Source organism: Nicotiana tabacum, chromosome 19 (genome assembly GCF_000715075.1).
Source record: "Nicotiana tabacum cultivar K326 chromosome 19, ASM71507v2, whole genome shotgun sequence".
NCBI classification, from domain to species: domain Eukaryota; kingdom Viridiplantae; phylum Streptophyta; class Magnoliopsida; order Solanales; family Solanaceae; genus Nicotiana; species Nicotiana tabacum.
In genome coordinates, this window is record NC_134098.1 from 87,635,469 (window position 1) to 87,656,186 (window position 20,718).

Below are 20,718 nucleotides of genomic sequence, written 5' to 3' on the forward strand. Positions count from 1 at the left end.
TGTGCCTCCAATTTATTACCATAGTTGAGATCTTGAAAGCATTAAGGGAAAATTATACGGCCAACGGTCGCAAATAAGTAAATGGATGAGTTTTTAAACAACAACAACGACCCAGTGTATCCTGGACGGGAAGCTGATGAGTTTTTGAATGCTTGGATGAATAAACTCTACACAGTGCCAAAGCATGGCGTCTCCTAATTTTTGTCATTTGTGATGAGAACAAGAAACTCTTTTAATGTCTAATTTGTTATTAATCTGTATTCCTAAAATAAATTATGAAAACAGAAACAACCAAAAAGAAAAATGTAGTAGAAGCAGAATTATATTCGAATCCACTGTATTCACAGTATTTTTTTAAGGAATTTAATCATCTCCTAGTACCCGAGATTTAGGACTATTTTTGCCCAGGATAGTGTTGGATTTTGCATTTGTTATTGCTACTGTTTTTCTAGAATAATTAGTTGTTTAGTTTTAGGAGGAGTCTGCTAGAAGATTCAGAATTTTAATTATAGTAAGAGTTTAGTAATTTAATTGTAGGAGGAGTCTACTACTTTATTTATTTGGCTATTTAAAGCTCTATGATTAATAAAATTTTAGAAACAGTTTTTCAATCATATTTTTAACTTTCTTATTGCTTGCATATTTTTTCTAAAATCTATAACAGTGGTATCAGAGCCTCCATTGATCTTGACAGATCTCTGAATTCGCTGAAAAACAACCAATTTCAACCACTTTTAAATCATACGCATTTTTACCCATACCGATTTTTAACCAAATTTTTAACAATGGCAAGCAGCGGTCTCTCTTTGAATACCCTACAAACTTTCACTGGTGAAAACTATCAGATTTGGTCAGTGAAGATGAAATCTTATCTTGAAGTTTATGATCTATGGGAAATTGTAATGGAAGACAAACTTATACAATCACTTCATGCAAATCCTACCCTTGACAAATCAAAGCTCATTCAGATGAGAAAACCAAAAAATACAAAGCCAATACTATAATTCAAAATTCCGTTGCAGATTCAATCTTCTCTAAAATTATTGCATGTGATACTGCAAAAGAAGCTTGGGAAATACTCAAACAGGAGTATCAAGGAAGTGAACGATGCAGACAAAATCAGATTTTAAATTTGAAAAGAGATTTTGAATCTCTTAGAATGCAAGATGATGAGACCATCGCTAAGTATTCTGACCGAATTTCTTTAATTGTCAATAAAATCAGGTTACTTGGCGAGGATTTCAAAGATGACAGGATAGTTAAAAAAATTCTTGTGACAATTCCCGAGAGATTTGAATCCAAAATTTTCTCTCTGGAAGAGTCTAAAGATCTCTCTACCATCTCTGTTGCAGAATTAATAAGTGTTCTTCAAGCACAAGAGCAAAGAAGGGCCTTCAGATAAGACAAAGTTACTGAGGGTATTTTTTATGCGAAACACCAAAAAGAAAAAGCCGATTATCCTTATTGCAAATATTACAAAAAGAAAACACACTTAGAAAAATTTTGTTGGTGGAGACCTGATGCATTATGTGAAAATTGCAAACAAAAAGGTCATATTACAAAAGTGTGCAAGTTCAAAGATGCTCATGCACAAGCACTAATAGCAGAAGAAGGAATTGAGGATGACCTTCTTTAGACTGCACCAACAGAAGCAAGGAGGAGTGTTGGATTTTACATCTATTACTGCTACTGTTTTCTAGAATAATTAGTTGTTTAGTTTTAGGAGGAGTCTGCTAGAAGATTCAGAATTTTAATTATAGTAAGGGTTTAGTAATTTAGTTGTAGGAGGAGACTACTACTTTATTTATTTGGCTATTTAAAGCTCTATGATTAATAAAATTTTAGAGACAATTTTTCAATCCGATTTTCAACCTTCTTGCTGCTTGCATATTTTTTCTAAAATCCATAACAGATAGAATGGATAACCACACTGGTGTAGTGGTACTTCAGACACCAGTGTACAACGAACACAAATAGCGGCAGTGAATCACACTTTGTTGTTGTAAGAAAATAATGCAGAAAGGAAGAAGAGATTTTAGAATTTTCGTAAGGAAAATTTGAGGGAATGACCTGGTATTTATAGCAAAATAAAACGGAGGAAAATTAAATTACTGTTACTGAAACAGTTGATTTGGATTAAAAATTATTAGTTTAATATTACTATTTAACAAATAAATTTGGTCCAAGAAGTTAATTACTCATTTAGATCATTTGACCGAAAACGAGCGAGCGACGACGATGGTTTCAACTCGTAAGAGCTAGAAGAAGTGCAACTATATATATACTTAACAAACGAGTTTTACTCCTCCAATATGGGACAATGTTCCTTTGTAAAGGAGGGAAAATCAAAATTTTATTTTTTCCTCCATTTCCCATTCACCTTAATTTTTAGCTAAAAACCCAACGTAATTAAGTGAAAGTTCGAGCGTGGAGAGAAATTTGGACGGTCAAACATAGGGGTGGCAAACGGGCGGGTCGGGTCGTCTATGGAACGGGTCAAAACGGATAATGCAAAAACGAATAAATTATCCGGCACAACCCATATTTCATACAGATAAAAAATAGGTTAACCGGCAGATAATATGAATATCCATATTATCCATGACTTATTGAATATGATCGCTTTTGGAAGAATTCCTAGTCTTCCGAATTTAAGAAACTCTCAATTTGAGGCTTTACAAATATAAAAATTAAACTCATTAGTTATCCATTGATTATTCATTTTCTAAATGAAAAATATGGCTCTCATTGATATTCATAAAAAGTTTATTATCCAACTCATTTTTTAATGGATAATATGGATGGATAACTATTTTCTTTTATCCATTTTGGATTGATGTCCTCAAACGCCTTCACGAGACTAAAGAAAGTAATAATGATTCAATAATGAGGTCATGCTAATAAAGCAATTAGATATGCTTTTTACATATGAAAAGAAGCAGGTCAAAACGAACTGCGTTCTTGTTCACCCAAAAAAAATTGAGATTAGTAAATAGTTAGATAGACAGCTGGAATCTATTCTCTTAATGAGGCTTCCAGCTTAATTATTGTGGCGGAATGACTGCATTTAAGCTGTTCTTCGTTGTATGTGGCTCTTCCCAGAATGCTGATCTTGAAATGCCAGCAATGCGTGCATATTTAATTTTTCAAGTCAAGCTATGCAACGCATCGAGCTTTACAGAGAGGGAAAAACAAATTTTTATTGCAAAACAATAAAAACAATATAAGAATCCACACAAACTACCTTTGACTGTGCGATGGTATGCAAACAGCTCCAAGTATATCAACTACAGAACAGCTGTTATAAACAAACTCCAAAAAGATTTGAACATATATATGAATTCCTCATACTTTAAAGATTACTATGCATCAGCGTCAAATATCATAATCTAGGAGCACTATGAAGAATATGGTCAATAAATCCTTCTCCAATTACTCAACAAAACCCTGATAAAGTGCACACAGTCCATACTGAACAACAAAAGGTTTCTTTTGGGGATTGTACACAAAACGAATCTGCATTAATGGGCTGGTGCTGCACCACTAGTTCCCAATCCCATCTTCTTCCCCAGCAGTGCAAGCTGCTCAATGAACTCACCTCCTGAAAGAATTTCTGTTGTCCCATATATGACATGCTTAACTGGCTGCTGACGACTGGCAAGCTCTTGTAAGCTTCCATACTCCACATAGTTACCACCACCTATCATGAAGACGATAGCTTCTTTAAATGGTCCTTTCAGATGACTGCTACTCATCCCGGAGCTTGATTTAGGTGCACGAGGATCCAAAACAAGATAAGAATCAATCTCGGGGTTGGGTTTCCCCTCCATTAGTGCTTCTACTGTTCTTGACAAAGCTAACTGATGATCACTGGATAATAGGTTTTTCACACCTGCAGTTACAGCACTGATTGATTGCCCATATAGTTTTTCAGCCCAATCGACGATGTTGCTCCTACTTGCAGAATTTGCTGATGCTAAAGAGACATTCAATGATTTTATCTTCTTTACATACTGAAATGCAGTGGTATCGACCTCAGACTCCCTAAGTGCTGTTTCAATCATTTCAACTTCTGATTGAGGTAAGGTTTCAGTCGAGATAAGATACATGATAGCAAACCGCAGCTTATCCACCTTAGTCCCTTTTCCCCTGAGAGCTCCAATGAGCTCATTGCGATCAATGGCACCTCTTACCATCATATCACTCTCGTTTTTGGCATATGAATCAAGGGACCTCTCCTTGATCTCGCCTAACAATACAGTAGCAATATTTGTGTGCTTATCAATGACTTGCTTTCTCTCTGTCAACTCAGGCAGGGAATTTACAGCATTCATCAAATGCTTAGTATTTCCAATCAAGTCTGTCCCATCAAACTCAGCCCCTGCGTTCCCACCAGTTCTTTTATTTACCTCCTCAACATCCTTCTTGTACTTGTTCAACTGAGACTCTATCTCCACAGCAACCTCTGGAAACTCCAATGACCAATTTGCCGTCCAGAATGGATCAGATCTGTCCAACTCATATGATTTCATCCCACCTTTCTCTCCCTGCACACTCAACCTGTTCAATCTCAAACCAAGCACATCATGAACAAGTGGTCTATACCTAAAATCATGTTGTATAGCTACCGACAACTCAAAGTTTCTATCGAATAAACACAAAATTGGCCTCTGAAATGAGCTAGTGAAATTCCCACCCTCAGAAAATAAATTGTTTTTAGCCAACAGATGGTCTCGCAATCGCTGATCCAACAGGGATGCCACCATCTCAGCAGGCCCGCCACGGGGACACCTAATAATAGGGACAACAGAAAGAGTAGCCAGCACACAAAATAAGCCACTGACAATCTTTTCAATGATCTCTTCGATTTCTTTATCCCCAGCAGAGGGATCATTCAGCTGAAGATAACAGTTCTTGTAGGCAAGTGAGAACAAATTATCCTCAAGCGTGACAAACTCTAAATACTGATCATGCACTTTTGAGATCCTTTCAATCGATTCAGAATTAATCGTGCCTGGAGCAAAAACAAGTCGTAGGAGTTAATATTTCAAATCTTCACTCAGCACCACCCAGAAATTGTATTAACTATTAAGTGTTTCGATTTTAAATCAATTAATCAATCAAGCTGTTGCCTCTTCTCTCCGTAGATCCGTGCCCCCTTTGTACAGTTGAATGCAAAAATATCTATCTTCGAAACGCAAATTAAATTAGATCTTTTAATCCCTTATCCACTAGGTGGAAAAATTGGACCAGCTGGGGTGAATAAAACAGTATTCATTCCAATACTAGCTAGCCATTTCAAGCATAAAATTCAACAAAAAGAAAAGAAATTAATAATGATGAAAGGAGAAGGCGTAGGGTGCACCTGAAGCGAGATCTTCGAGCAAGGGCCTGGGAATAGAAGAGGAGAAGTTCAGATGGAAAGAATCGTAAAGAGAGTTGGAGGCATTGGCAACGATACGCTGTACATTAGGATGGGTGGGTTGGACGAAATAGACAGCTGGAACATCATGGACCGGTTTGCGATCCTTGTCAATGAGGAAGTAGAGGGTGACGCCGTGTTTGCGGAGGTCCTTGACGTGAATCAAAGGGGATAAAATGTCTTGGCAAAAGCGATCGTAAATCAGGATCTTATATACCTCCTCATTCGCTGTGCCACCCGCATTCACCGGCTGGTTCAGATTTAACATCCGCGTAATGCACTCTGCAATTCCACAAAAGTGTAAAGAATTCCAAATTATTAGATTCGTAAAAAAAAAAAAAAAAAAATGTGTGGAGAGAGCAGAAATAAATCTATACAACAGAGAGAAAAAATCCAGTTACCGGTTTGCTTTTGACGAAGATTTAGCGCCATAATTTGTCAAGCTTCAAACAAACTATCAGTTTACTTGTCAATTCTCCAACAAAGAGGAAGGGTATGGGGACGAGGAGGATGATGTTTTGGGGTTTGTAGACGATAAATGAGATCTTGTAGCTTGTTCCTTGCGCCTAACTAGCTGTACTCTCTCTGCTTAATCTTTTCGGGTCAGCAAAAAATGGACTGACCCGGATCCGCTTACCTGCTTAATGAACAAAGGCGACTGATTGTTCATTGTGCCTAAAATATTGTACCTTAATTCTTCGGTCGAATTAAATAATTAAAAAATATAAAACGACGTCGTGGAGCTACCTATAAGTACCGCCCCGGATTGGCTGAATAAAGGAAGAGCAGTGAAGAGTGGAGAGTAAAGAATGGCAGGCGTCGTTAACAGATATTGGGTGCTGAGGCATGGCAAAAGCATTCCCAACGAAACGGGCCTCATTGTTTCCTCCATGGTCCGTCCATTTCTTTTTTCTCTGTTGGATCATCATTTTCCCTTCTTCATTATATGCTAAAACAACTTTCCACTTCCTGTGTTATTTTGCTCCTGAATCCTGATACTATTCTGTAATGTTTATCTGTCAGTTAATCGGCTCTAAAATCAATGTTTTAGGGTGTGCGCGGAAAATGTTTTTCAATTTTTCTCATGAGTCACCCCAATTTCTCATGGGAGTTCTTGGAGATAGGTTTCCGAGTTTCTATCGGAAACAGCCTCTCTAACCCTGGATAGGGTAAGGTCTGCGTACAAACTACACTCCCTTAGATTTGTTGTTGTTGTTCGTGTTTGATTGACTTGGAATTTTTTTTTCAATGGAATGTTTACCCACAATCAAGAGAAGGAAAATATTTTCCATAACTTTTTTTTCAACCTCCCTGTCCTATTACCCACCCGCACACCCCACCTACCTACCTACCCCCACCCCTACTACACTCTACCCCACCCCACTCCAACCCCCGCCCCACCCTCGCCCCCCACCCCACCCTAAATAAAAATGGTTATTTTTTTTTCATGAAATAAAAAAGTGTTTTTTTTCAATTTAACAAAAAAATTACTTTCTTTGCATGATATAGAAAAGTTATTTTTTTATTTCAACAAAATGAGACTGTGGAAAAAATTATTTCAACAAAAAGTATTTTCTTTTCACTACATAGAAAAAGTATTTTTTTCCATTTCAACAAATTTAGAAAAAGTATTTTCTTTTATTTTAATAAAATAATTACTTTATTTTCATGTTTTGAAAAGAGTATTTTTTTTTTATAGTTATGGAGCATAAATTTCAAAGTTGTTTTGCATAAAAAAGCAAAGCAGTACATTAGTTCTTTTGGGTTTGTGTGAATTTTAGAAGAATAATTAAATTGTTGAAGAAAATAGAGTCATGAAACGTTGGATATTTGGGGGGGGGGGGAGGGGAAGGGGAAGGGAAGGACAAGAAACATGGGGGACTTGGGGGAAGGGGTGAGGAGAGTAACATAAAAAAATATTTTCCGAAAAAAGTTTTACACTCACCAAGCAAGTAAAAATAAGTGATAAAACCACTCGTTTTCCGTATATTTTCCATGGAAAGCATTTTCCTTCGTACCAAACACACCCTTAGTTTGGGTTAATTCTCTTTACTGGAGTATCTTCTTTAATAAGGTTTTTTTTTACAGTTAACAGTACATTTTAGCTAGTGTTCTAAAGGACTGAGCTTGCTTTCTGCTTGTCTTTTTTGAATTTTCCTTATAAAGTGACCAACTTTGACTAAATGCTATTGCACATTTGACATTCATTTGGTAGTCCATGGTTTGCCCTAACAACTGGTAAAGTTTGCAGCTTTTGAATACATTATTAAAAAAAGGCAACTTCCTCTCTCGCTTTGTTCCACTAACCCATCAACACAATGATCTTCCTCTGCCTGCCCCATGGCACTCTACTTAGATTAATTGGAATACTTGTCTAAGTAATTGACACATTGTACAGCGTGATCGCATTAATCACTTAGTTCCAAATAATAAGACAGACAGACCTTCTTTCTATTTGTACCACAGTTCAATCAACTAACGTTAATTGGGAACGTTAATTGGGATAGATGGTTTACCTAGCAGCGGGAAATGCACAGACCTTTAAAAGTCGGAAGAATACAAAATTTGACTGTTAGAGATATAATCCTTGGGGAGGTTTGAGAGTTGGTTGAAATGATTTTTTTTCCCTTGTTACTCTTGGCAATCTAAATTACTGAAAAGAACCATTATCTTTACAGGAAAATGGAAAACTTGAACAATATAAGTTGGCTCCTGAAGGAATCAAACAGGCAGAATTGGCTGGAGAGTTATTCCTAAAGGTTGGTATTCCCATTGAATTCTCAATTTTTGGTTTCCCAAAGTAGTCCTTGGCAGACATTTCATGATTCAGATGTTCCACCTATCTAGATATGGAGTTACGTGAACCATAATTGCTGTCGGCCATTGCTTTCCCTAGTTATTTTTAAGCATTTGACTGTGTATGGTGTTGTATGTCCTGGAATCCTATCACCTACCTCTTTTTGATGCTCAGAAACTTATTATATTCCAGTGAAATCCCTTGTGATTTTACAATGCCTCTGTACTAAAAAGTTTGGATGCTAGATCCATGTCCATTTCTCATTATAAGAACAATCATTGTGATGTCATAGTTTTCAAGTTAGCATAACTTCCTCATCCAAGGTAGACAGTATAATGAGGATAAGGAGATGGTGACATGTTAAACAACTGGAAACTCAGTTCACATGTGAACAGTCTGTTTCTTTTTCAGTGTCAAATCTTGGATAAAGTTGGAGGGTATGTAGTGGTTGAAAGAAAAATCTAAGCATCTCAGAGAAAGTGAACTAGTATTACCAAGCGAGTGTTCATAACAAGTAAATGATGAGTTCTATCTTCAGCAATAACATGATTCACATAAGCAAAAGAAAAGGTTTTAACCAAAACCGTCTAAGTAGAAGAGCAGGAAGAGAAAAGTGTTTTCTGAAAGGACCATGTATGGGCTTCTATCCCCTTAAACATTATCATGTGGAGGCTCACCTTTTGTCAAACTAAATGCTTTCTCCAGTTGTGAAATCATGTTTCCCTAGAGGCTTAGAGTTGAAACAGCCAGTTTATCTCCATACTTTATGGCTACTAACAGAGTCTCCCGATGATTAGCACCTTGATGTATGTATTTCTGTTTGCTGCCCTTCAGTTGAAGATAGGTAAAGAGAGACTGTCGTATCGTTCCTGATTCTGAGTAATTGCATATTAGTTACTTTTTTTGAGCTAAAAAGGGTCTATCTCTTCTCTATAAGCTTAGTTTAATGGTGTTTACAGGCAATCTGTTTTCTGATAACAGGTACTGAAAGAAGATGAAGTACCACTTGAAAATGTTCGAATCTGCTACTCTCCCTTCTCGAGGACCACTCATACTGCACAAGTGGTTGCATCTGTTCTAGATATTTCTTTTGAAGGACCGCAGTGTATGGTAAATCTTATCCGTCCGTCACAGGGACATATAGGCACTCTTGTAACCTCTTTTTGTATATTTTATTATCTAAGTGTTATCATGGTACTTTTGTTTGAAGAGGTACTTGAGATAATCAATTCATAAAGCTCTGATCACTGTTATTAGAACCCATGACATGAATAGAGTGTAAAAGTAGCAAGGACCTGGCAACAAAGTCATTTCATAGGCTGAAATCTCGTTTTGTCCTGTTGATATAAGCCATTCAGTTGAGAAATGCTCATGTAAATAGCAAGGATGAACTGTTTGGTCTATATCTCTTTTTCACCGGGCATCATGTCTTCCTTAAATGCACATTTCTAGATTTATATGCTTAAACTGAATTGCTATGTACTTTTCCTTCTGGTGATGAATTTGATTTAGCTGCATAACTTTTCATCTTTTATATCATTTTTCTCCTGATGCACTCGAGCCAATCAACACTAAGCCTAAAAAGCTTTTTGAGTGTTATATAAGGTAAAGCTCCATTTCCTTTTTCCCCTCTGCCTTTCCTGTCACGGTGAGATGCTTCTAACCTAAAACAATTGATCGATTGGTCTGTTATGATTTTGGCTTTAAGACAAGAATAGATTCTGCTGATAAGCTCTGAGTTCAGACAATTTTGTTATTACAGGTTCTAGAAGATCTTCGGGAGCGTTTCTTTGGTCCTTCATATGAACTTAAGTCTCATGATAAAGTGAGTTGTTATTTGTTCTCTGCATTTCAAAATCAAGTGGATCCTCAACATTTATAAGCATCTGCACTTGGTTTGTGGCTCTCAGACTGATTAATTATTTCTGATTTCAGTATCCAGATATATGGGCTCTAGATGAGAAGGATCCATTCATGCAGCCTGAAGGTGGAGAAAGTGTTGCAGATGTAGTGTCTAGACTCACAAGTGCATTGATTAACATGGAGTCACAATTTCGAGGGTAATGTTGTGCTTTTAAGTCCAACATTAATCATGTATTTTTTTAGTGCTAATGAGGGTTGCTTATTCTTTTTAACAAGTGAAGGAAATTTTGCATGGCAGTAGAATCACAGTTCATGCTTAAATTCAAGATTCTCCTAGTGTTTCACATATTCCCACTAATGAGGAGACCATAAGCCTATAATTGCATTTTCATGATATCTGATGGACTTATAAGTAACGATTGTGGATTGCAGATGCACAGTGTTGGTGGTCAGCCATGGTGACCCTCTGCAAATTTTCCAGACGGTACTAAATGCAGCTAAGAATTACAAAGGATCCTGTGAAAATGACTTGACCTCAAGAATACAAGCAGTCAAAATCCCTTCTGTTCTGTCGCAGCACCGGAGGTTTGCTCTACAAACAGGAGAATTGCGCTCAGTAGTATAATCCACAGCTTGAGCTGCACATTCTGTCAGCTCGTGCTGTTATTCTTCTCTATACATTCTGAATCCCCTTTCTAATTTATCTATGTCTAGGGATAATAATTTGGTTTTAACAAATATTTAAAACTAATGAAGTATAAACCGAATAAGGAAACGGCAGAATATTCAATTTGCAATCTCCTTTGCTAGGGAGGTGAGCTGCTGTAAGAGTACATTCATTGGAGAGCTTTTCTAATTATCTGGAATCTTTTTGGTTCTCCCTACCCCACCCCGGAAGAGTACTGAGTCAGTCAATATGAGGGGAAATTTATACTTTTAACCTTATAGTTCTATGTTGGCCTACGGATGATAAACATGTTAAGAAAGAAATCAGAAGATCGTTTCTCCATTCTAGATTTATCTTCCCAACTCTTGGCCGCATGACCTTTATGTATTAAACCAATTGCCTCCTGTTCCAGTAATGGCTTTTCGTCCTTGATGATTGGGAGATATAAAGATGGAGATGAAGTCAGAACAGACTCTTCCATTTCTTATTTGCAACAATCTTACCGGATTTGAGGCTAATTTTTCAGGTTATCGCTAGTTATTGCCAACTGATCCTTGAAGTTATACACACACACACACACACAGAGGGAGGGAGGGACTTTGTGTCCAAAATAAAAATGGTTAGGCGCTTATATAGCGCTGTTTAAATTTCTCTACCTGAAATGCCATGTTTTGCTACCAAAGAATCGCTTAAATCACCCATTCTCTATTTACATGCTGGAGTTGCTTAAACATACTGGACGCTGTTCCCTTACGGGCTACGAGAGCAAATCTACAATTACAGCAAATCTGCTTTTTGCTTTTTCGGATATGCAGAGTCGTTGCGTTAGATGCGTTATTGACTATATTAAATTCAGCATTAGTAATACTATGTCTGATTGCGATTTTAATCTCTGTATTGATAATCCTTGCATTACTTTTAATTTCAATGCGAAATAGCAAAACATTTATCAGCAACAGATTACATGATGCCTTTTGAAATTATTACTTGTTTAGTTAATCATCTTTAATTATGTTTCATTTGCTTTTGATAATGTTTATAATATTGACTCTATAATCACTAAAGAATCTTAACAAAGAAAAATAAAGGAGAATTGCATGATTCGTTAACTAACTTTTATTATTTATCTCATATTATAGTATAACTCACTGTAATTTTCATCATAAAAGTATTGCTTGTTTGACATAATTAAAAATTGAGAAATTTAAGTTTTATCTTATTCACACAACAATAAAACCAAGTTGTTAGATAAAGCAACTAATATACGCTAAGGGAATTATTTGGAACAATTATTTCTCCAATTTAAGACCAGATGCAAGTTTTAAATGTACATTGTATATCAATATTTTAATGTGATGAACTGAATGTCTAAACAAATACAATATTCTAGTGATAATTATTCATCCTATAATACTACATACACCTTTAACAATCCATGCATTACAATTCTAGTATAACTTGTGCACGAACGAAATGACTCCTTGGTACTCCGACCATACACCGGTTGCTCAAGCCTCTTCTTAAATCGCTAAAAGCACCTCACTTTCAAGTCACCAACACTAATAGCAGTGAGGCTAAGGTCATACTCAGCAATTGGAAACTGGATAATGAGATGACGGCCTTAGATTCTACAATTAGCGGCTGCAAATAAAAAAAGGAGGAGGAAAAAAGACTGCTGTTATAAAACGAGGCATGCTATATTGTATCATAACATAAAGCAGACTAACATCTTGACCAAAAATGGATGACAACCACTGATACCGGCAGGTTAGACGCTTTATATCTTCAACTGACGTCTTATATTTATTTCAATAATCTCACCCAATTACAAAAGGTAAATGTTGAACATTTCCCAAATTCCTAAAGGAATCATTTCCTTTCTATTGTTCTTCTCCTTGCATGCCAACAGGGAAAGAGCATCAGACATATCTGTCAAGGATAGTAATGGTGATTAACTCCATCGGCATGCGAGACAAGCCTAAGAGTTTGGAAGGGCAGTCATCCAAATAACTACGGTCATCCGAATGAATAACACAACCTTCAGTAACAAGTCAGGGGCGGCCCAAGGGTCAAACCACTTAAATTTTGAGGGGCCCAAATTTTTCTTTTGTTTTTCTACTCTTATTTGTAGTGAGACCCCGACTAATCTAGATTCGTACCGCGTAAGACCTAGTAAAAGAGAGAAAACGTTTTAACAGGATTTTTTTTAACCACAGGACTCGAACCCAATATATTTAATTAAGGTAAGTTGGATCAAATACATCTCACAACAATCTTTAGAGGCAGAGTCTAAATATATTGTGTATGTTAAAATAAAAAATAAAATATTTTATAAAAATTCAAGATAACTTTTAATTTAGTAGTGATGTAACCGTTTGAGCAAAAAATGCAGAAAGAGAATCACTCCCCCTAAACCCTTGTCGCGAATATAAAATTTTTCATTATTTAAATTTTACGAGTGACATCATTAGTGAGGTATCTATATGAATTTGGTTCTATTATCTAAGATCAACAATATCTTAAGAGAGACTAAATTATTTATAAAAGAAACTATTAATAACTGATGTTAGGCCAAAATTCTATATTTTTAGCACATTACTCGCCCTATATTTTGTTGGTTTAAGTGAGTTATTGTGCGACAATTGCGCTAAATTGTGTTGTTCTATGTGTAGGAACATCGGAATAAATCATATCGATGTTATGATAAAAAAAAAATTTCCTTCTAAAAGGCCCCAAATTAAAAATTTGCTTTAGGCCACCAATCTTCTTGGGCCGCCCCTGCAACAAGTGAGCTTTATCGTTTTGTGGCTTCAAGGCTCAAGCAGACTATTAAATGGGAAGACTTCCAGCAGACAATAAGTGGGGTTTATGGGTTCACCACTCAAAGAGGACGAGTAAATGCTACCAGAAGCCACCTTTTCTGAAGAACCTCTGAATGGACTTCAGATGGAAATCTCTCCCATCTCTACAACAGATACCAATTGGCGGAATGCAAAATGAAAGGCAGTATCACAAAGACAAGTAGATAATGAAAGGACTCACTGCAGTAGATAAATTGGTTGATATCAAGAGTCACTCGGCCTTGCTTGCTTGTGTCAAATGAATCAAAAAGGTTCCTGCAAAGATCAAAAGTATTATTAAAGTTTTTGCTAAGAAGTTCAGCACTGAACTAACATCTAAGAACTATTGGAATTGCAGCTCCACTGAATCACATTTTAACCTCATCAAGACCTACAAATCTTTGTAGTTGAAATGAATGTCTAACTCAAACATTAATTGACGTCTTAACCAAGAATCCTTCCTAAGTAAGGAAGACGCCAGTGACTCAATTTCAAAGTGACAGATATAAAACAAGTGTTCCTCATCATATACATCGATCATGAATATTATAAATGCAAGCGACAACCATCTCATGTAAATAAAGATCTACTCACCGTGCAGACTGTACAAAGATACAAAGAGATATGAAGTCATCAAGTCTGAATTTTCCATTCTTGTTCCTATCAAAACTCTGCAGAATTTACCCCGAAAAGGAATTATATCAGTTCAAAAGCAGAGGACTAGAAAGAACTTTTTTCACCCTCAAACCAATTAACATACAATGTATCACGTGATATTCCACATGCGTATCTTAGTTGCAATAAGAATATGTCATCCTGCGAGTAACCCTCCACGTGAACAACCAAATTGAGTGCCCCTGACTGCATGGCAATACAACTATACAAGGTGTAGTAATGCACCCAAGTGTGTGGCCTAGTGGTCAATGAAGTGGATGAGAACCATGAGGTTTCGGGTTCAAATCTCAGCTAAGGCAAAAACACTAGGTGAGTTACCTGGTACCTGTTGCTGGTGGGAGGTATCTTGTGGAATTACTCGAGGTGCGCGCAAGTTGGCCCGAATACCACGGTTATCCAAAAAAAAAAAAAAAGTGTAGTAATGAAAATCATTAAGCTGTGTTATTTTCTTCCCTGAACTGTAAAGGCGGAGAATTAAGCTATGTTTTACCATAGCATTTTATCATCCTACTCTCATGAACCTCAAAAAAGAGAAAAACCAAAATAACAATTTAATGAAGTTTGTGAGTATTTGCTCGTTCATTCTGACCATCTGCCACAACCCACACCATAATCATCACAATCAGCGTTATGACTATGGTTTGCAAGCCATTAACTAAAACCTTTTCGCGTACTCTCTATCCTTTTAACACGTTTATAATACCACCAAGTCATTATAAATGCAAAAAAAAAGAAAAAGAAAAAGAAAAAGAAAGACAAAGCTCATTGGGCTTTAAGCGAAAAGCGATAAGCAAAGGGCACTTCTATTTCAGTTTCTTCTAATCCATACTGCTAGCTTCAATTAAAATATAGTTTAACCAAATACATGTCAATAGGAACTCCATGCCTTTATTTACGATTTTCTTCTCCTCTACGAATATGGTTTAAACAACTAAAACGAATAAACCAAGGGTACTTGAACAAATTTAATGCTTTTTTCTAATGGAATAGCAAAAAGGAACATGATAAATGATGCTTTTTCTGATATATGTCATTTGGTTGTCGAATTTTATTTAAAACCAGCTACTTCATTAGCTTTTGTTTTGATGATGAAACAAAGGTATGAGCTACATGAGAAAATATGCAATGTAGGTAAAACGAACAGCATGTTCAGTTTCATTGGTGCTTTGAGAATAAGATACTACATAGTGTAGGCCTCAAGGAATTTTCATAACACACATTAAGTCCATTGAATGAGATATTTCTGCATCCCACTTCACAAAGAACAATATCTACTGAATCTCATAATGAATTCTATAACAATTATAGTACCTCGCACACAGTGTATAATGCTGGAGAGTCGAGCTGGAATCCTATTTTTATCAACGCCTGCAAATGATGCAACAATTTCATTGATAGATTATCGTCCGTTGCAAATAAACGGGCTGTTAAAGACCATTTGGCAGTCCAAGCATTCTTTCCTCATTTTCCTCGCCATAAGAAGGTCTGAGCTGTAGTAATAAGCAAACACAATAAGGCAGAAGGAGTTTGAGATTAAGGATTTCTTGCCTCGTAAACATCATCTGGAACAAGGAATCCACGACCCCTAATTCAATGACCAAAATAATATAAGAATTAACTTCCTAAAAATATATTTCCAAATTCCAACCAATGACACGATGAAGTATTAGGGGACTCAAAGTGTACCATATTAACAACAGAAACCAAAGTAATAAACGGGAATAGCTTTACCAAAAAAGAAATTCACCTCTCCAAGTCTGAGAACACATGTTGCACCTACAAATGATAGATTGATGGTTCATATAAATCAAACAATTGAAAACCTTTGAAAGAACACAACTTAGGAAAACATTTTATGAAGCATCTACAGGAAAAGAAGAAAGACACCATAGAGTTCATGCAACACTAAGTATTTCGTTCTAGTGCTGCCAAGATGAGGTTGTGCAACTATTGCCAAATGCTGTGTATGAGAAAACACAGCAAGGTGCCACTCAAATCACATGCAAATTGCATATAGAAAGACCAGTTAATGTTTTTGAAAAAAACAAATAGACAAAAAATGTAACTTGGGAAGAAAGCTGACCTTCAGCAGAAACTTGTTAAGTTCAACAAACTCTGGCAAACAGAAATTAGATTAATAACAGTCTGAGAATCTCAATGGAACAATTATTAAACATAAACTCAATTGCACCAAAATAAAGTAAAGAAGAGCCTAAAGTAGATTGAACAGCAGCTTAGCACCGGGGATCTAGACAATGCTTTGATATATCTCATGCCTGGAGAGTCGGAAGCAGTAGCTGCAATTAACAATCTCCCCCTCTCTTTCTCTCCCATTATATATAAAAGTAAGAAAAAGGGAATTATATGTTAAGGTTAAGTTAACATTTCATATATGCTCATTATGTCTTTTGAAAATTCTCCTTCCTAGTCTACCTTATAAAAAAAAAGGGCAGCCCAGTGCACTAACCACTAAGCTCTCGCTATGCGCGAGGTCCAGGGAAGGGCAACATCTTATATTGATTTCGTTTTTCTTGTATCGTTTTCCTTGTAGACATTACCACTCTCCTAGCTCAAAGCACATATGTGTTTGCTTTTCTCTATTTCTCTTTCAATGTTACTTCCAGGCGTCCAAGTTTTATAATGATCTTAAGGGGTCGTTGGTACGCGGGATAAAGTGGGATAAGGTGGGATTAAGTGTGGTACTAAATTTATACTATGTTTGGTTGACGGTATAAATTTATCCCGGGATAAATTTATACCTCCAATACCTCCAACCAAACATAGTATAAACTTTGTCCCAAACTTAATCTTGGATATTCCATCTTATCCCACCTTATCTCATCAAACTTGCTATTATTTTATCCCACCTCCCAGGAGGGATAAATTAGTCTAGGGATTATAATCCTAGGACTATAATCCAGGGATAATTTAGTCCGCGTACCAAACAACCCCTAAGGATAGGTATGATGGAGCTAAGACTCGGGTAAGGACAATGGAAGACGACTTGGAACATTTTCCGGTAGGGATGGGGTTACACCAAGGATCTGCTCTCAGCCCGTTCTTATTTGCTTTGGTGATGGATACACTGACGCGTCATATTCAAGGGGAGGTGCCTTGGTGTATATTATTTGCTGACGATACTGTGCTGATTGATGAGACGCGAGGCAGTGTCAACAAGAAGTTGGAGGTTTGGAGACAGACCTTAGAGTCTAAAGGTTTCAAGTTGAGCAGAACTAAGACGTAGTACTTAGAGTGCAAGTTCAGCGACGAGACGAGGGGAGCGGACATAGATGTGAGACTTGGTTCGCAAGTCATCCCTAAAAGAGGAAGTTTCAAGTATTTTGGGTCAGTTATCCAAGGGAACGGGAAGATTAAGGATGTCACACACCGTATAGGGGCAGGGTGAATGAAAGGGAGGTTAGCATCCGGCATCCTGTGTGACAAGCAGGTGCCAACAAAACTTAAAGGTCAGTTCTACAAAGCGGTGGTCAGACCGACAATGTTGTATGGGCAGAATGCTGGCCAGTCAAGAACGCCAATATCCAAAAAATGAACGTAACGGAAATGAGGATGTTGCGATGGATGTACGGGCACACTAGGTTGGATAAGATTAGCAATGAGGATATTCGGGAGAAAGTGGGTGTATCCCTACGGAGGATAAGATGCGGAAAACGAGATTTAGATGGTTCATGCATGTGAGACGGAGAAGGCTAGATGCTCCAATGAGGAGGTGTGAATGGTTGGTGCTAGCAGGTAGGAGAAAAGGTAGAGGGCGACCTAAGAAGTATTGGGAAGAGGTAATAACGCAGAACATGACGCGGTTGTTGTAGCTTACCGAGGACATGACACTTGATAGGAGGTTTGGAGGTCGAAGATTAGGGTGGAAGGGTAGTAGGTCGGAGTGTGTTTCTCTGTACCGTTTCGGGTTTGTTAGGGCTAGCCGGCTAGTACCTGTCGTTGTTTCTTAGAGGGCTAGTGTTAGGGTGGTTTTTAGTGCTATCTTCCGCTTAGGTTTTCTAGTACCTTGTCGTTGTTACTGCTTGACTATTGCTATTGTTGTTGCTATTGCTTTTTTCCACCTATTTTTCCGGTTCATACATTATTGGTTGCATTTTCCTGGCTTGTTGTTGATATTTACCTGTTTCTATTCTTCCTCTCGAGTCGAGGGTCTTTCGAAAACAGATTCTCTACCCCAAGGGTAGGGGTAAGGTCTGCGTACACATCAGGGGCGGCCCTTCCATAAAGCAAGTAAAGCAACTGCTTTAGGCCCCACATTTATAGGGGGGCATTTTTTGTTACACCTAATAGGCTATGTATAAGTTTAAAAAAATGTTCTATGAAGAGAAAAAGTTTGATTTCTTTCTTTAACAAGTATAGAGAAAAGGATTTGCAACTGCTATGATTTCTGCCAAGAAAATTACACTTGAAATGAATATCAAACCCGAATTTCGTAAGAAACGTATGATATATAGGAAGTAACAATTTGATAAGAATGTTGATAATAAAATCTCAAAATCTTTCGAAGGGTCCTTTGGAATTTATTACTTTATAAATAGTAGACAAGGCTATTTTTTTAACTTCAAAATAGATTTGAACAATTCGCAACATATGAAAATATATTTGATTTTCTATTTAGCGGTAAAAATTAAGATCACTAGATGATGAAAATTTGAAAAAATATTGCCTTAATCTTGAATGTTCCTTAAAGCATAATAATCAATTCGATATTGATGGTTTAGATTTATTTTCGGAATTAAAAATATTAAGAAAAATAGGATAATTAGAAGATAACAGTTTAATTGATACACTTGGTCAAATAAAAAAATTTGATTCTTTTATATCACTTATGGAAAATTGTAATGACTCTTGTTTCCGTCGTTTCAGCGGAAAGAAATTTTCAAAATTAAAATCGATAAAATCTCACATAAGATAAACAATGTCTCAATAAAGATTAAATGGATTAGCTATATTATCAATTAAGAAAGACTTATTAGGAGTTATTGATTATAAGAAAATTACTAATAACTTTGTATCTAAGATAAGAAACGCTAGAAAAATAAACTTCAAATAAATAAATATTTTTTTTTTGTTTAAAGTTAGGCCTCTCGTAAAGTTTGGCTTTAGGCCACAAAACTCACCAGGCCGCCCCTGGTACACATTATACTCCCCATACACCACTTGTGGGATTCCACCAGGTTGTTATTGTTATTTGAGATTACATCACTCTGATTGAGAGAATTTCTATAAATAAACAAAAAGCATAAAACTCATGAAACTCTATTAACGAGAGTAGAGAGACAATCAGCAAGAGATCATCCTCACCTTCAAAACTCATTGTTCCATTCCTGTCAAAATCATACATCCTGAAAATTGATATAAAATGGAAGAAATAAAGCTACAATTGGTAAAGACCTGTGTAGTAATTATTTGGATGTTATTGTCTCGTAAGTTAATACAAAGAGAGAAAAAAAAAACCTGATCATTTGCTGGACAACAGAGATAGGAAATTCTAAATTTCCAATCGCAAAAGCACTCTGAAAGGTAACGATCCCAAACAGGGCCGCGCGGTACATATATGGTATAAAAGGAAGGCGTCAAGTTCAGTAACGGAGTACGTAAAACGGAAGGCTTATTTCTACGAGACCAAAACAGACCTTGAGTTGAATAGCAGTGACGCTGCCGATTTTCTCCGAGTCGACCCGATCGAACCACTCTCTCAGAATCGCCGAGCTTTCCATTTTCCTCTGCTGCTTCCGCCTTGCTCCGCAATCCTACTCCTTGCTCACCGAACACAATGCCCTTTTATTAATTGCACTTTTCATCCTTCATTTATTCGCAAATTGTAATTTTAGTTCTTATAATAGTTCACTATATATAGGTTGACTCTAAATTAATTACAACGTGTGTGTTTTGACCCGTTAAAAATATTTAGATTGTTTTTTTAAAAATATATTTGTATTACCTTGTTGTAAATTTAAAAACGAATATATTATTAAATTTTAAATGATTCATATTCATACATTTATTTATTGAGTAAAACTAATACGACAATGTTTCAAAGGGCGAAGGCATGAGACTAATGGTGTTCTAAACCGAACCGAAATCGAAAACCGAACCGAAACCGAAGCTTAATGGCTTATTGATATCGGGTTAACGGTTTAATGGACGGGGAACGGATTGAAAATTTTTTATTAACGGCTTATCAGTTTGGGGGCGGATTATTTAATTTTCTTAACGGATAATCCGTTAACCCGTTAAGAATATATATAATTTTTATTTTTATCCATATATATATATTAAATAATCAAAAACCCTTCTTCCACTTCCAGTACTCTATCTCTATTCTCTATTACTAATTTACTATTACACATTTAGAAGCCCTAACGCCTAAATTTCAACCAGTAGCCACCAACACTCTATCTCGTCGACTTCCAGTACTTTATCTAACGCCAAA

The 20,718-nt window shown here is 36.5% G+C and overlaps 3 protein-coding genes across 4 annotated transcripts; 1 reads left to right on the forward strand and 2 right to left on the reverse strand.

The window, feature by feature from the left end:
• Window positions 1–3,303: 3,303 nt before the first annotated feature.
• On the reverse strand, window positions 3,304–6,004 carry LOC107811326 (SEC1 family transport protein SLY1). The gene is made up of 3 exons (XM_016636230.2): window positions 5,824–6,004; window positions 5,366–5,704; window positions 3,304–5,014 (listed from the first exon to the last, which is right to left on the reverse strand). The coding sequence occupies exons 1-3, from the start codon at window positions 5,852–5,854 to the stop codon at window positions 3,522–3,524; spliced, it is 1,863 nt and encodes a 620-aa protein (XP_016491716.2). The 5' UTR covers window positions 5,855–6,004; the 3' UTR covers window positions 3,304–3,521.
• A 74-nt stretch (window positions 6,005–6,078) lies between these two features.
• On the forward strand, window positions 6,079–10,938 carry LOC107794954 (uncharacterized). Its single transcript, XM_075238158.1, has 6 exons — window positions 6,079–6,315; window positions 8,101–8,181; window positions 9,201–9,329; window positions 9,982–10,044; window positions 10,155–10,279; window positions 10,515–10,938. The coding sequence occupies exons 1-6, from the start codon at window positions 6,232–6,234 to the stop codon at window positions 10,705–10,707; spliced, it is 675 nt and encodes a 224-aa protein (XP_075094259.1). The 5' UTR covers window positions 6,079–6,231; the 3' UTR covers window positions 10,708–10,938.
• A 1,126-nt stretch (window positions 10,939–12,064) lies between these two features.
• LOC107794953 (uncharacterized) lies at window positions 12,065–20,096 on the reverse strand. Of its 2 annotated transcripts, XM_016617511.2 has the most exons (11): window positions 19,919–20,096; window positions 19,740–19,798; window positions 19,587–19,627; window positions 16,348–16,379; window positions 16,012–16,040; window positions 15,813–15,849; window positions 15,576–15,632; window positions 14,350–14,405; window positions 14,184–14,260; window positions 13,792–13,865; window positions 12,065–12,390 (listed from the first exon to the last, which is right to left on the reverse strand). In XM_016617511.2, exons 1-10 carry the CDS (start codon window positions 20,000–20,002, stop codon window positions 13,822–13,824), a joined length of 516 nt encoding a protein of 171 aa, XP_016472997.1. In that variant the 5' UTR covers window positions 20,003–20,096; the 3' UTR covers window positions 12,065–12,390; window positions 13,792–13,821. The 2 variants fall into 2 exon arrangements, with proteins under 2 accessions (XP_016472997.1, XP_016472998.1); XM_016617512.2 differs by lacking the exon at window positions 14,350–14,405 and having other exon boundaries at window positions 19,919–20,093.
• Window positions 20,097–20,718: the final 622 nt, after the last annotated feature.

Bases quoted from the DNA above. Each gene is read 5' to 3' on its own strand.
- LOC107811326 (XM_016636230.2), bottom strand. From the start codon at position 5,854: ATGGCGCTAAATCTTCGTCAAAAGCAAACCG. The intron at 5,705-5,823 runs GTAACTGGATTT...GTGGAATTGCAG, and splicing joins TCTTCGTCAAAAGCAAACCG to AGTGCATTACGCGGATGTTA. The intron at 5,015-5,365 runs GTGCACCCTACG...TTTTTGCTCCAG, and splicing joins GCTCGAAGATCTCGCTTCAG to GCACGATTAATTCTGAATCG.
- LOC107794954 (XM_075238158.1), top strand. From the start codon at position 6,232: ATGGCAGGCGTCGTTAACAGATATTGGGTGCTGAGGCATGGCAAAAGC. The intron at 8,182-9,200 runs GTTGGTATTCCC...TTCTGATAACAG, and splicing joins CTGGAGAGTTATTCCTAAAG to GTACTGAAAGAAGATGAAGT. The intron at 9,330-9,981 runs GTAAATCTTATC...TTGTTATTACAG, and splicing joins TTGAAGGACCGCAGTGTATG to GTTCTAGAAGATCTTCGGGA.
- LOC107794953 (XM_016617511.2), bottom strand. From the start codon at position 20,002: ATGGAAAGCTCGGCGATTCTGAGAGAGTGGTTCGATCGGGTCGACTCG. The intron at 15,850-16,011 runs GTGAATTTCTTT...TCATTGAATTAG, and splicing joins GTGTTCTCAGACTTGGAGAG to GGGTCGTGGATTCCTTGTTC. The intron at 14,406-15,575 runs GTACTATAATTG...GGTTACTCGCAG, and splicing joins CATTATACACTGTGTGCGAG to GATGACATATTCTTATTGCA.